The 14,706-nt window shown below is 34.3% G+C and overlaps 1 protein-coding gene across 1 annotated transcript in view; it reads right to left on the reverse strand.

Annotated features, from left to right (window-relative positions):
• Positions 1-7,637: 7,637 nt before the first annotated feature.
• The window catches only part of NALF1 (NALCN channel auxiliary factor 1), a 264,133-nt gene continuing 257,064 nt past the window's right edge, over positions 7,638-14,706 (reverse strand). Inside the window, exon 3 of the mRNA XM_072411880.1 lies at positions 7,638-9,111. Within this exon, the coding sequence (XP_072267981.1) occupies positions 8,816-9,111 (296 nt within the window). The 3' untranslated portion in view covers positions 7,638-8,815. The remainder of the gene's footprint in view (positions 9,112-14,706) is intronic.

Genomic DNA, 14,706 nt, shown 5'->3' on the forward strand with positions numbered 1-14,706 from the left:
GGGAGACCAGTAATACTGAAGTGAAACTGGAGGTATGTATGTACAAGCGGCTACTATTAACCTGGAGATGGGCCCTATTCTGTTTTGTGTCCTGCTGCTTTGGCTAACAGTTCTGTAGCATGTGGTGTGAGGGTAAAGCAGGTGCTGGAGTTAGGAGGTGCAGAACAGAAATGATTGAGAGACTTAAACATAAGATCTTTTAGGGTCCACTCATGCAAATGTTTCCAGTGCATTGTGTGCAGTTTTCTACTGGCCAAACAAACTTGAGAAAGGATTGATTTCTACACAAAAAAGGGAGTGTAGTGAGTAACTGAAACTAAAACTGAGTTTTATTATTTAGAGAGGAGGATATATATATATATATATATATCCTTCCCTCTTAATGAAAACTCATTTTTAAAGTTAAAGTCTTAGCTAGAGTTAAATGTTTGAGATGCAGTTTTCCTTGATGATGACTATAACGATGCATTGTAACATATTATGCTAATTTAGATTGACCGAAATCACACATTAGATGGTGAGGAAACTGGTTTTGAGAAGATCCTCTGGAAATTGTTGCTCCCAGCTCCACAGCTCAGCTACACAACTATGGGTTCCATGTTGCACTTCCTTGCACAGTAACTTTCTTTTATTCACTGTGCTTTCTTTGTTCTATTACTGTGTTCTAATCCACTTTTTCCCTTTTCCTGTTTTAAAGATTTAAACAGGTGTAAGATTTTTATTTTGATACTTTTATTGAGATCATTTGCCTTCACCTCCTGTAAAAGAGATATATCACTGCATTGCACTTACCAACCAACCACATTTGTGCACCTCATGTGCTTCCTTTAGCACATTCACCCTGGACTCCCTTTACCTAGCACCGTATAGTCACAGGCTTCTCTCAATGAGCCAAGTCACACTGCAACTGATTTCTAGGGCACAGGGTAGTCCTCCTAGGTGCCACACTTCTTGTATAGAGGACTCGCACCCTTTTGACTTTACACAGTGTCCGGTAAACACATTAAAGGGTGTAAAAACTGTCATATGCTAGGGAAATCTCACAACCTGAAAATAGGGAATTTGTGGCTTTATAGCATCATTGCAAATCTTCATGATGGTATTAAATAACTGTTCACAAATGTTCTTTGGGATGTGTTGGGGCTTAGAAACTGAAAAGTTTTTTTTTGCAAAATAAAAAACCTATGGCCATCTTCTTGCTGTTTAGTGGAATTATTTTTTGTAGTAGTTCTAGTTTCTATTTCATTTTCACAAATATGTAAAATCTGTGCACCTCTAAACGTAAGGCATAATTCTGCCTGGATTAATTCCCTGGTTGGTTCCCCTTTCCAAAACAGATACATACAGTTGAACTGTAAAATATATCTATCACAAAATAAAGGGACTAACATCACTAGAAGTGAAGCTGAATAAATCAAACTTCAGTGCCAATTTTTAGGTGTCTAATTTGGTATTCAGTGACAGCTTCTACCTGACGTTCCACAGAAAGAACTTGTTTATTGCTATATGCGGAATGTGTTTTATATAGCCAATTCATTATTATTGACACAAAAGGCTTACCTAGTCATTTTTGACACTTGCGTTATGTGACAGGGGATAGCTGCTATTTGGCTTTTGCAATGTCCTTGTAAGAAATAATTTACCAACATTTTATGTCAGCACAGTAACCCTCTATGCACTTCAAGGGTTTAATTAGGTTGAACAGATTCCTATACTGGTAACTTTAGGAAACCTTACGTGTGAGAAGGACATTTATCAAAATAGTGATCTGGCAACCCACAAGTGAATTTCACTTTGCAATGAGATTTTTACCACATGATGCTGTCCACGTGATGTCAATTGGATGTCTACAGCCGGGACATTCAGTTTGAATTGTTACAGTCCTAATGCGATAAAGTGCATTTCACAAGGATATATTTAGTGTGTTGTAGACCTCTCCAATTAATCTGTGTACCCCATATGCTCTCTATGAGTTGCCAACTGACAACTGGGTTTCCCTTATCACAGCACTGCATAGGAGGGGCATTATTATTTATAGGAATATGTGAACATGTGTGGAAATAATAATAATAATAATAATAATAAATTCAAACACCATCCTATGTTTATGGCCAGTATAGGAAACTCCTTCCAAGAGCATGAATAATATTATTTTACAAAGCATAGTGCTCTATTTTCATTTCAAGGAAGGACACCCTCCGGCTACCATATTTGAAAAATGAATACTGTCTCTTTAATGGACAAAACTCCCAGTATAATGTAATACCAATGTGAATGCCATTAAGTAATAATAACATATAGCTCTGATTGTGTAGAATGACATTTGGCTTAGCAGTTTTAACATATTGCACAAAATGTGGATTTTCCCTATTGCTGGAAATAAGACATAAGAGACATTGCAATAATCTGTACCACAAGAATACAAAAATAAAAACCATTATTATGTTTTTGTTTCAGAAATATTGTTTTGTATTTTGTTTTTTTGATTTCTTTAACCATTTTAATCATGTATGTATAGGCATACAGCATGAGGGGAAGTGGAAAAGGATTGTGGTTACAATGGTGGCAAGATGCAAATTCATTCTGGCAAAGTAAGATGCACACAACACAAGCATGCTCAAATCTGTGCCATACAAATATTACTGATGGCAAAGGAATGGAATGAGATCTGCATCATACATGATTATTGTTTTTTTTTTTCATTTCAAATGCAGGTACTTGTCTGTTTGCAGTTTTAGAGCCATCACCCAAATCAAGGCGCTGGTCTAACTGCTACACTGGAAGTACTTTGTTAAAAGAGAACACGTTATAAAGCAGTAGCCATTCCCTTAACGTCAATGGAAATAATAATAATAATATTAAAAAAGTAAACATTTCTGGGTCAACAGATCCAAAGTAAAAAGACAAAACAGGAAAAAAAAGACATACAATTTCAGTTTAAGTATTAAAGATACAGAAGGAATTGTTAATCAGACATAAAAGGCATTAGGAATAACATATAGTATGACAAATCACAACTGGTAAATAAGACTGTGAACACTGTTAGCTTCTGTTGAAATACCATTTTGATAATGCAGCTTTGTTAACATAAAAATGTTTTTAAATGGAAAAAAACAATACCAGTGGGTGGGCTATAATTTGTTAAAGAACAACCAAGTCATTTTTTACACATGACATTATATATTGATATTAAGAGCTATCCTTGTATAAAGGAGGAGAGGACGTTGAGTGAGTACTTCTGCTGGTAAGGTTTAACTGTAATGCCTTCAGTTTGTTGTACAGGTCATACATTGTGAGGTTTTTCTGATTTAAATAATACAGGTAATTTTACTTTAATTTCAGAATCAGTAATTACTATGTGACATGTTTATAAATATCAGTTTCATTACTATCCTTTGTAACATTTAAACATATGATGGATATTAGGTAACAATTCTGTCAATTGTCAATGAAATGTTTTGCATTTTTATAGTAATTTGTCTACTTGTTTTTGTTTTACATTTTTAACTTTACCAGGGTTATTTGTATTTTGGAATGAATCAATCTATATTAGAATGGATGTATGCTGCATTAGCTTTGGCAATCCTCCTAGGTGATTAAGCATGCATTGAAGTCATAGGTCAGAAAGTGCAAATGCTTATAAAGCCACTACTTGGGGCATACTTGAGGTTTCCATTGGGGCGTGCTTCTGTACCAGGCACCGATCAAAAGAACTTTTGCAATACTGGAACTTTTAGACCTGGGGGATGGGGCCCTGGAAGTTTACCTAGCATAGGGCCCAGAAATTCATGACGGCAGTCCTGACTTTGGGTATTTTTAGTAATAAAAGTTATGCTTTAAACATGAACCCAAGACCAAGCCCCAACTTCAAAGAGTGTAAAAATGATCTTTGGAAAAACATCCATCCAGCAATAACAAAGACTTTCTTTGGATCTTTTAGACTCAGAAATCAGTGTAATACACTGAAACAAAAGCAGGTATACCTCCTGTACGACTAGAATATAAACATTATTATATTTTCTCTCTAATTTATAAATATGTTTTTGTACAGCTATATCCAATGCATATTTTGGTATTTTCTACAAAGATTAAAAAAAAAATGAAAAAAAATCATAAACATCAAAATAAATTCTATAACTGACATAAGCAGATTATTTTCCCTAGGACCTGTAAAAAAAATAAAATTATTTATGTATGCAGCATGACATACATAGCAAACAATAAGCCTTATATTTGTAGCTCAACACAAATTTTAAAGATGTACCTGTACAAAAAGATTATCCTTGAAAAGTAACTTTCCTTGTGAATGCAAAGAAAACCAGCAATATCTCTATATATTGACTATGAATATTTACTGTATTAGATAGCAATCCATATATATATATTTTATAAAAATACTTCATCATTTCTCTCTTAAAATCTTATTCTGCTTTAACCGAAGAGCAAGAAACATATATATTTCAAAGCAAAATGTAATCTGTATATCGTAAAACACATCATTTGTAGGAGATAGAAACTGATTTATATTTTTATACAAAAATATTTGTAGTTCTCAGCTAATTAAATACATTGACATAAACTGTAACATTTAACCGTATCCTACTCAAAGCAGTAATATTCATCAATACGTAAACCTCCACAGCAGCAGATTCTAAGAACAAGGCCACGGAGGGAAGTATCATTTTTACAATTTTTTTAGCTCTTTAAACTCCACCCTGGACTGATTTTTTTTTGTAATGTAGTTCTCCTTGAAGTATTGTGGTGGACTTTGTAACTTCAAGTTGTGAGAAATTTTAAAAAGTAGCTTCACCTGTAATAAAATGTTTTCTTGTTGACTAATCTAAACTAGTATATAAAATATATTAGATATGATTAACAAATGTCTAGACAAAATATTGTTTACATTCATGTAATACAGTTGAGTTCTTTGCACTTAAAGGTTTAAAAATATATTGGAGCCCACATAAAACTTAGGTTATCTCGTTCATTTTTTCTGAGTGGTTTGACTAGGTTGTCAAACTGATTGACATCTACTGACAGTGTTCAGCAGGCACATGAAAGGCAGATTGCAGACAAAAGGGCTAATACACACAAGTCATTTTCCATCTAGTGCTGTAGTAAATGTGATCCTTTGAAAGCAACTGTCTCTTTTCTTGTGTGACTTTTCAAAGATGTAATTGTATTTGTCTAATACCGTGATTGATTTTTACAGTTTCACAATGCCATGATTGTGTTCCATTGCAAAAATGTCACACCAATAAACTTCTTGAATACCTGAACATACTAGTTGATTATCTGCAGCTTCACAAGATTGTTGGGTGATTTTGTTTTCTCCTTTTTAGGCGCAGATTTACAGCTTTAGGATACATCCAAGTAAAATGGATTTGGTATTCTTGAGTATATGGGTTGGAACACTCCTTTGTTACAAACATGAGCCAATGAAATCTCCTTTACTGATCTATGACTACTCCAGCTGGGGGGCAAAAGGACAACCTTACAATCTGCAGCATGGAGTGCTAGCTGTAGGTGTTACAGTCACCTCAAATCACCAAACAAACTTGATTATTCATGAACAACAGCAGTTGGTGGTATATATATGAAACAAATTTAAAAAAACGGGTACCATTTAAATCAATAATGAAACACTAAACACAGGATATTTTGTGTCATGACAAGATGTTTCACATTTGTAGCAGAAGCAAAAAGTGTAATAACATTTCCAGTAAAGTCTTATTTACCAGTAATACCATAGAAATATACAGCAGTTCCATAGTATTCAAAAGTATATTTGTCAGTTGACAATCCAAAATCCCATTTATTGATATGAGTTTATAAGAACCTTGCTACTGTCATGGTGCAATATGTAAAAAGGTAAATGAACATGGAACTGATATGACTCATAATACACACAGCACGACACAGAAAGAAAAGGACGTTGAATGGCCTTTGCCCAGCAGAGGTAGATAAAGGTTATAACAAACTGTTTACTGACCATACATACAGGTACTTAAACAGTAGATCAGTTGAACAAGAGCTCAGCCAGTAAGTGCTTTTTATACATCGCTCCCCTTCTCTCTTTTCTAAGGAACTAGTGTACCACCCAGTTATTGCTCCACTATATTTAATATTCTACCTACCTAAAATCTACATTCTACCATTATTTAAGGCTTTTTATAATTATTCATTCTATTAGTCTTATTTTTGCAATGTTTAAATAAAAGTACAATGTATCCTAACACCAAGAAAAAGCACCATGTATTCCCAAACATAAAGCTGTTATTGAAAATAAAACAAAACAGCACTGGACAACATTATATATATAAATATACATTTTTTCTGGTGCATTTTCTTACTATTGCGCTATTATGTGCAAATGCTTTCATATTTTTTTTTTCTTTTATTTTAGCGCATTTTTTTATGAGTAAAATTAGAAGAATTAAATGATGAATGCATAGTATTGGTCCTTTCTACATAATCTCAGGTAGGAGATGAGGCAGAGACTAAAAGAAAAGACTAAGTCTTAAGAAGGGGATTCCTTTTAGCGAAGAAGCGGTCTTTGCTTTAAAGTATTTTCCTTCATATCCCTGCTACACAGCAAACATTTTTGAAGTGCACTTCCCAAGTGTAGAAAGAGAATAGGAAGGAAACTGAGTTTATTTTAACAGCCCTTATAAATCTTCCTTCCTTTAATATTAATGGAAACAATAAACAACAACATTTTAACATGGTAGCAATACTAATAAATATGAAAATTTAATGGTTCACTAATCAAGAACATAAAAAATACACAATATTCGTTCTGAAAGAATGCACTGAGCCTTTCAGGTTACAATGAAAATTAACATTCACAGAAACATACAGATGGGTTAGTTGCCAGTGTTCAACAAATTCCGGATCACTAGCGTTGCCAGGGCATAGCAAGATGCTCGCAAGAATATTTATAAAGTGTCAAGTTAATTAGGTTTATTTTTTTAGCACATAGAGTTCATACCATACCTGGCAAAATCGCAATGTTCTTTGCCTAAATTAAGTTTTTTTAAAAGGGCTTTAAAAAGGGTAAGTTCATTGCATCAAGGGATCTGTTAGGTTTTGGGTTATTTACTTTCCCAACTACTCCATGTACAAAATTTTATTTTATAGGCATATGCAGTTGTTTAAATCAACATTTTCAGGGATTTAACACTAAAACCCCCTCCTGCACCACCAAATTATCCTACACTGAAAATGAAAGACTGCCTAAAACAATTATTTAGATTTCCATTACATATTGCATACCTATTGCCCTGCTGTGGTTTCCCCCACCCCCCCAACCACACACATCACTATTGAATCCTGGAGTTAAATAGTAGATGGTGGATGTAACCATGGAGCGTATCGGCCTCTCCAACATATGACACTGCAGGAAGTGTCAAATGTGGAAAATCTTTCAGCGTGCTTTCCTACTGGGTGTAGTGGAGTAGTGGCTTAGCTATCCTGGAACAGGTGAGTTTAGGGCATAGTCACAATAACTGCTCTGCATATTTTTCTTGGTCACTTAACCTATATATTGAAGCCATTGGTTTAGTATAAAAAAAAACAACTAGCATTTTCAAAAGATAAGGCCAGCAATGGCAGCTTCCATATTTCTCTCAGCACAGGATCAAAGGGGGGGGGGGGGGGGTAGTAAAATTAGCAAGCACATTGGCTAATCAACCAAATCAAAAGCAGCAGCTAATTAGTGTTTTATTTTAAGCTGAATTTGTTGAACACATTTGGCTTAATCTTCATTGCTCTAATAATGTATTTGTAATTTTATAAGCCTCAGGGTTTTCCTGGGTTTCATTGCAAGACTTCCCATCCTAAAATGTTCACATCATATATACAGTAAACTAATATATATTTATGTTTGATTAAAAAAAAACTGCAACTACAGCAAAAATAAAAATTGAATTCACAATGAATGCCAAAATTGTACCTCCAATGTGAAGGCCTTCAACTATATTACTCACTGAGCTTAACTGGTTCGACATACTTAATCAAAAGGCTGCTCCTGTTCAACTGACCAGCAAAGAGACTGGACATTTTATTTTTCTCAGATGGGACCTGGAACAACACAGTTTGTTATAGGTTCATGTAAAAATGGGATAATTGCCCAACTCTTTAAGAAAAGCATTAGTCTCACTGCTTTCACCACTTTCCAAACGTAGTTTGCTCAGTCGGTTGGCTGATCCTACAATGACATAAAGACACCCTACTATAGGTGTACTCATTGCTTATAATTAAACCGGTGAAACTAAGCCGTTTCTATTGTTGTTTTTAGGTTTTTCTTTTTTAAATTTTTTTAATTTTTTTTTTGCTTTAAAGAGATGGGTATAACAATGTTACATATGGGCAGAATGAATATTGGTGCTGTTATTGTTTGCTATGTTTGCATTTATAGCACTGCCATTAGAGTAGAAAGTGACAGGACATAAATGATGGGTACAATGACTAGAAATATATAGACAGTGAAAAGACTCAGTATAGCTTTGAGAAACCATCCCAAAAATAAAATCCTGTATTAACAAGTGCAAAATCAAACAAAAAAGAAAAATCCATACATTAAAACACAGTGTAAAAAATGGTGTGAGAAATTTAAGTCACCATACAGCCTTTTAGTCAATAAAAAGCTGTCCCATGTTGTCCTTGAAGCCTGGCCCATCTTGACATTTTTCTTCAGACTGACTTGTAAAAATTGGTTGTAAGGTACAAGCACCTCGTTTCTGTTACAAGTGACTGTAGCGTTTTGCTGGAGTGGGCCAGTGGTGTGTCTATCCAATTGAAGATTTCCATTATTTTATTCCTCATTTGTTGAACGGTCTTCCAAAATTCTTATGTTTGCAAAACCCAGTCCTGTTGAGTTTTGTGCTGCTGAGACTGCTAGTACGGTATGTAATAGTATCAGTACAAGAACATACAGTTTAAGTCTGCTATTACACAGTCTGGATGCTGATGAAGCTGTGAGTGACGTCCTGTGACATAACATTGAATCACATAATTTTTTAGTCCCTTTGGATTGGTTATCTGTTGATAATTCCCATCTGACATCACAGCATTCTGGTTCTGCATTGGTTGGATAGGTTTCATACAGCCCTGTAAAGCCAAAAAATACAATCAATGCTTTGAATTCAGAAAAAAAATAAATATATATATATATATATATATATATATATAAAGAGAGAGAGAGGGGAGAGAGAGATGCAATCTTGTAAAAATGCCTTTTACTTACTTTGATTTACTGAATGATAGTAGGTAAAAGTTTTATTACTCATTTGACAAAATAGTGCACATTAAAGAGTGACAGCTCTACTACCAGGAGAACTCTTAAATATAGTATTTTACTTCACATTGATGAGCCAACAGAAATGTTTGTTATCCATGAAAGCAGAATTAAAGTCAATTTACACCCTGATTCCTATTGATTTATTATACTGTTGTTATTTGTAGAAACAAAACCTTTTTTAAAATAAGTACCTGAAGTAACTCACTTATTTCAGCATCATCCCAGGGCCTTTGTGTGATAGGAATGTGTAAATCTCAGTTCTAGATGGACAACAACAAAAACCTTTTGTTACATAAAAAGTTTCTATATATGTTCTTTAGTTGTATATTTAGCAGTGTGTGTAGAGTTCAGAAAACTAAAGGTATGTTCTTTAGTTAAGATTGCTTTTACTTTCTTTGGTTATTTATGAGTTAGCACATGCCATTTAAATATACAGAAACCCAACCAGTTCCATATATATGAAATTTTTAACTCAATAATAATAATTGGGATATCCTTGGATAGTCTACTAAGAAATAAGAACATTATGTTTTATTTCAATATTTAAACTGGTGTTTATGTTTAACCTTTTGCATACCTGCACCCAATGTTTGGACAGTAAAAAAGTGACAACTGTCTTTCCCAAAATGGTAGTACATCAAAATATCCCCCCATGCCGGTAATACTCCCGGGAGGGGGGAGGTGGAAGATACCAGTGCCAAATGGACACCAAGGGGCTCTCTTTTTCTCGTAGAAGGCCAGATATTTGTAGCCCCCATGACAAAAATAAACATACCATATATAGAAATACATTTACATTCACCAGCGCCTATTCCTTTTACATTTACTATACAAAAATGTTCTAACCAAAAACTTAAAACCAGGGGGGTTTAATATCTACCTACAGCACATTTACCATGTCATAAATGGCAAATAATGATGATTATTATCAGTAAATCCCGGTGATTGTGACCATATTGCTGAAGCCTGAACACAGTGCATGAGTAGCATTTGAAGGTAATGTAGGGTACTTTACATGGATAGACATTATGTGTATGTTATGAAAAGGAATAAAACAAATGTCTTTTATTTAACTCAGGTTAATATTAAATATTGCAATATTGTATTGTTTTATTTACCCGTTTTAGAAAGCATGTGGCAAGTGTGAGTTTCATATAAGTCTTTAGATTTTTGTGTTACCCAGGTGTTTTACAGACCCAATAGTATGATCTAGAATGGTATACAGAATTAAAGAATGGGAGTAGGAATCTAGTTGAGAAGGTACTGTCTTTGGGAGAGATCAACAATTGCAAAGCTAGCACTCCCATTAGACAGCCCAGCATACAGTGCATACACTCTAAAGCATTAAAATAATCTGCATTAAAAGTAATTTGCTAAAATACAGATAATAATATTATTATTGATGCAAATTGTACCAGGGTTTTATTTTTTGTCTTCCTCTGGACCAACAATGTCCATAGGGTTTTGTATCTGGGATATGTTTATTCTCCTTGTGGTTGAACATGATGGACTTGTCTTTTTTCTATCTGACTAACTATGTAACTATGTAATGATGCAAAATAATACTGCAAAAACCTATAATTAAAAAAAAAATATTTTGACTTTAAAAATGATTATGATAACAGTTTATTAGGAGTTATTATAATACTGTTATTAGAATAAGATTTTTTGTCATTAAAATTGAGTTGAATCCATATTCAAGAGGGGATCTCTTTAAATAAGGGATTTCTCCTATGGAAGATTTCCACAATAATTTTTTTCTTGTTCCACAACTTTTAAATTTTTTTACTTTAAGTCCTAAAGGGAATGATCGTCAGGGCAAATATATAGGGCACCTACAGCAATGGACACTAAAATAAGTTTTAAAGGTTAAGATGCTTTTTTTTTGGTTAATTGCCCTAAGCTTTATCCTTATGGGTAATGAAAATCAACTCACACAAATTTATGTTGCTAAAGCTTTAAGTGCTACAAAAAAGCAGACCTAATCCATACTATTTAAAAACGGGCAAACATATTCTGTAAGCCAATCTGCACATAGAAAGCATGAAAAAGTAGCTACTGAGACCTCTAAAAATGAAACTGTTAGCTAAATAACATGTTAAAGCTTCCTGATTCTGAATGCAGTCTACATTTTCTGCTTGTGAATCTGATTATGTGCAAAATGTGATTTATCTAAAGTGGCATATCATAGCATGGCCACAAGGTGGTGCTACATGCATATCTAGTGTGATGATGGAATAAAAGGGAAATATTTACAATTGAGAATATTGTGTTTTTCTAAAATTGCAAATGTATCTATATCTATTGAATAAGCACAAAATGCATATATTTTGCAATATTAAAGTAAAATGTAAATGATGAGATTTTAAGCAAGCAGCACAACACATTGTAATTTATACAATATTGTTATCTGCTATTGGAGCCCGTAATCAATATAGACTCTAAAAACAGCACAGCCATCCAGATCCTAAGGGCTATTTCAGACCCCCAGTGAATCACTGGGTCTGCTCAATCGCAGTCTCAACCTCTCCTATTCAAGTGGATGGGACCAGTTGGAAACCATTTTTGCACTTGGCTGCATGCAGTTTCGGCTTCAGCAGATTGCAGCAGTTTCAGAAAGTGATAAGTTGCTTTTAGAAGAACAATGTGGCTGCAGTTACAACTGCAACCAGATGCAATTTATTTACTGTGATGCAGGTGCCGGTACTGCACACAGCAGCAGTTTGTTATGTGTCCAGGAATGACCAACTGCATGGTTTTTCAGTGCAGGTATGAAGGAGCTCAAATACTACAGAAAACAGATCTAAAAACCATGTTTCCAATATACTCTTACATTGTTCTTTAGACAATAAAGGAGCAGTAGTTAATTGATGAGGCCATCTTTCTGTTCACAGTCAGCACCTGGTGACTGTAAGAGAGTCTGACTTGTTTTAGGTAATGTCTGACTGCTGCTGAGAGCACATTACATTAATCATAAGACATATCCGTGAATACATGGTAATGTATTATACAGTATATTTAATTATTTTTTAATTAATAGTTAACTGTGTTTATATTTCTGCCTGTATTCCAGCTTTATTGGGACTTCTGATGACAGCAATATAACAATAGGCATTACTAACTTTTGTTTTAGGCTTTCTTTCTGATCTAGGAGTCACATCCTTCAGCACAGTAATTACATTTTCTGTGTCTATTTGTACTTTAGAATATACTTTCACTATAGCAGGCACTGCACTTTTATAACTGAAACAGCCAATGTCTGAACCGTTTTTTGCTTTAAATTTTTTTCTAGAACACAGGGCGCCATCGACAAAGACTAAGCAGGCATGGTTTTTTTTCAGTGCAGCCATAAATATGTATTTCATTACATTTTAATAGATAGATGCATAGTGCCAACTTTTTGAGTTTAGTCCAAAACCCCTGAACATGGTAATAATCTATCTATCTATCTATCTATCTATCTATCTATCTATCTATCTCTGTATTTTTTTGTATTCCAAACATATGCCTGAGATTTTTTCCAACTCTGTATAATATAGTATTTCAGTTTTTCTGTTAGAGTTGACACTTTAGAAATTCATGCAAAAAAAGAATATTTGAATCCAAGAAAATCTGATGAATAACTCAGCTGAGGGAGGTGTATCAATCACAGCATAAGAATTGTAGAATTGTGTCACTGGGGTTTTACTAGAGCCAGTACAATATCTGAGCTGTAAATTCTGTTAGTGGAAAAAAGGTTGTCTAAACATTTCCTGCTCACATTCTATTACAAACTGCAATAGTAAATGTTGTACATAAAATAAACCTAAAATGTGCTAATTAACAGGTTCATTTTAAGTGTAAGTTACAGAGACAAATCAATGCAATCAGCCTCTTTTTTAGTTCTAAATTTGCATATATATATACTGTTTACCTGCCAAATGATTTAAATTTCTATCAATCATTAGAGTTACAAAACCTTCCCCCCATCCAGCAGAGCATAAGATCTTTTGTTCTCTGCTGAACGTGCAAGTCTCTGTCCCCACCCATGTTGTGAATAAACAGTAATGTTAGAAGCAGCACTGTTTTCTCCAATCAACATATTCCTTGTAATGCAGCATGACTAACTAGCTGGCCACCCCCTCCCGGTCTGAATGCTGTTATATATAGGGTTTACAGGAGTCTGATACCAGGTTGAAATTAATGTACCATTAAAACATACATTTATTGATGTACTATAAAAAACAGAACTGCTATAATTTGTGCATTTGTTCAAGAATTGTTTAGGATTTAACAATATTTATTAGGCACTAGCTGAACACCAAAGACCTAACTATGTCCATGGAGGTCGGAGAGTGGAGAAAGAGGTTTGCTGCCAGGGAAGCAACTACTAATTTTGTTATTTAAATCCCCCCAGACTAAAAGAGGATGCCCTCTTGCAGTGTAGGAAGTGGGGTAAAAAGCATGAAGTTGAATCCCAGAGTATACGTTTGCATTCAAGATATTTGATTTTCTTGTTTATATATATTTACCTGTCAGTGTTCTCTCCAGCCCCATTAGTCGGGTGCACCACCCAGCACTTTTCAGTAACCACCCGGTTGTTTTTGGTTCATAACTGAAAAGTTGGGTCACAATACAGAGGCTACCCCCAGCACAATTTCTTTGCACTGTGGGTTGACCACAGGCTGTGAATATTATCAAAAGCATATTTTTATTATGTGCATCATATAACCTTTACATTTTGAGTATCAGGACAAATAAATATAGACCTTAGTGATACCGTGTTTCCCCGAAAATAAGACACTGTCTTATATTTTTTTGGGCTTCCAAAAACACGGGAGTATTTTTTTTTTTCTTTTTCTACTAGGTCTTATTTTCGGGGTAGGTCTTATATTAGGGCAGGTTGGGGGAAAAGTGCTAGGTCTTATTTTCGGGGGAAACACGGTAGATCAAACTTAAAATCCAGCAGGCTGTTTATGGGCCAAGGTCCATGTCCTTCTACTGACAACAAATTGTTATTTTTTAGGCTGTATTTGATATCTGGGTCATGGAATTTGTCTAGCTCAGTTCAAGAGTTTATTCAACAAAACAATTCTTTCAAATCCTGTTTTAATTTCTCATATACAGCAGCTAGAACTGAATTTATATAACAGTATCTCAGCTTGATCATGTTGTTGAAGAGAAAGTCTTCTGTCCACAGCACTCAACACATGAGGAATTCTCCAGTACATACAGTTTTAGCTTCATTATCACTTTTTATTAGATGAATAATTAGAATAAAAATAAAAGCAATGAGAATGGCTAAATTCACAGATGAATAAGAAAGTATCACCTGTTTTACCTGCTAAAAATATGTGATTTTGTTCAGCGACATTTCTAACCTTGTCAAAAAGGGTGCAAGGATCTGATCTTACTTTTCTCTACTA

The sequence above is a fragment of the Pyxicephalus adspersus genome, chromosome 1 (genome assembly GCF_032062135.1).
Source record: "Pyxicephalus adspersus chromosome 1, UCB_Pads_2.0, whole genome shotgun sequence".
In the NCBI taxonomy this organism is placed as follows: Eukaryota; Metazoa; Chordata; class Amphibia; order Anura; family Pyxicephalidae; genus Pyxicephalus; species Pyxicephalus adspersus.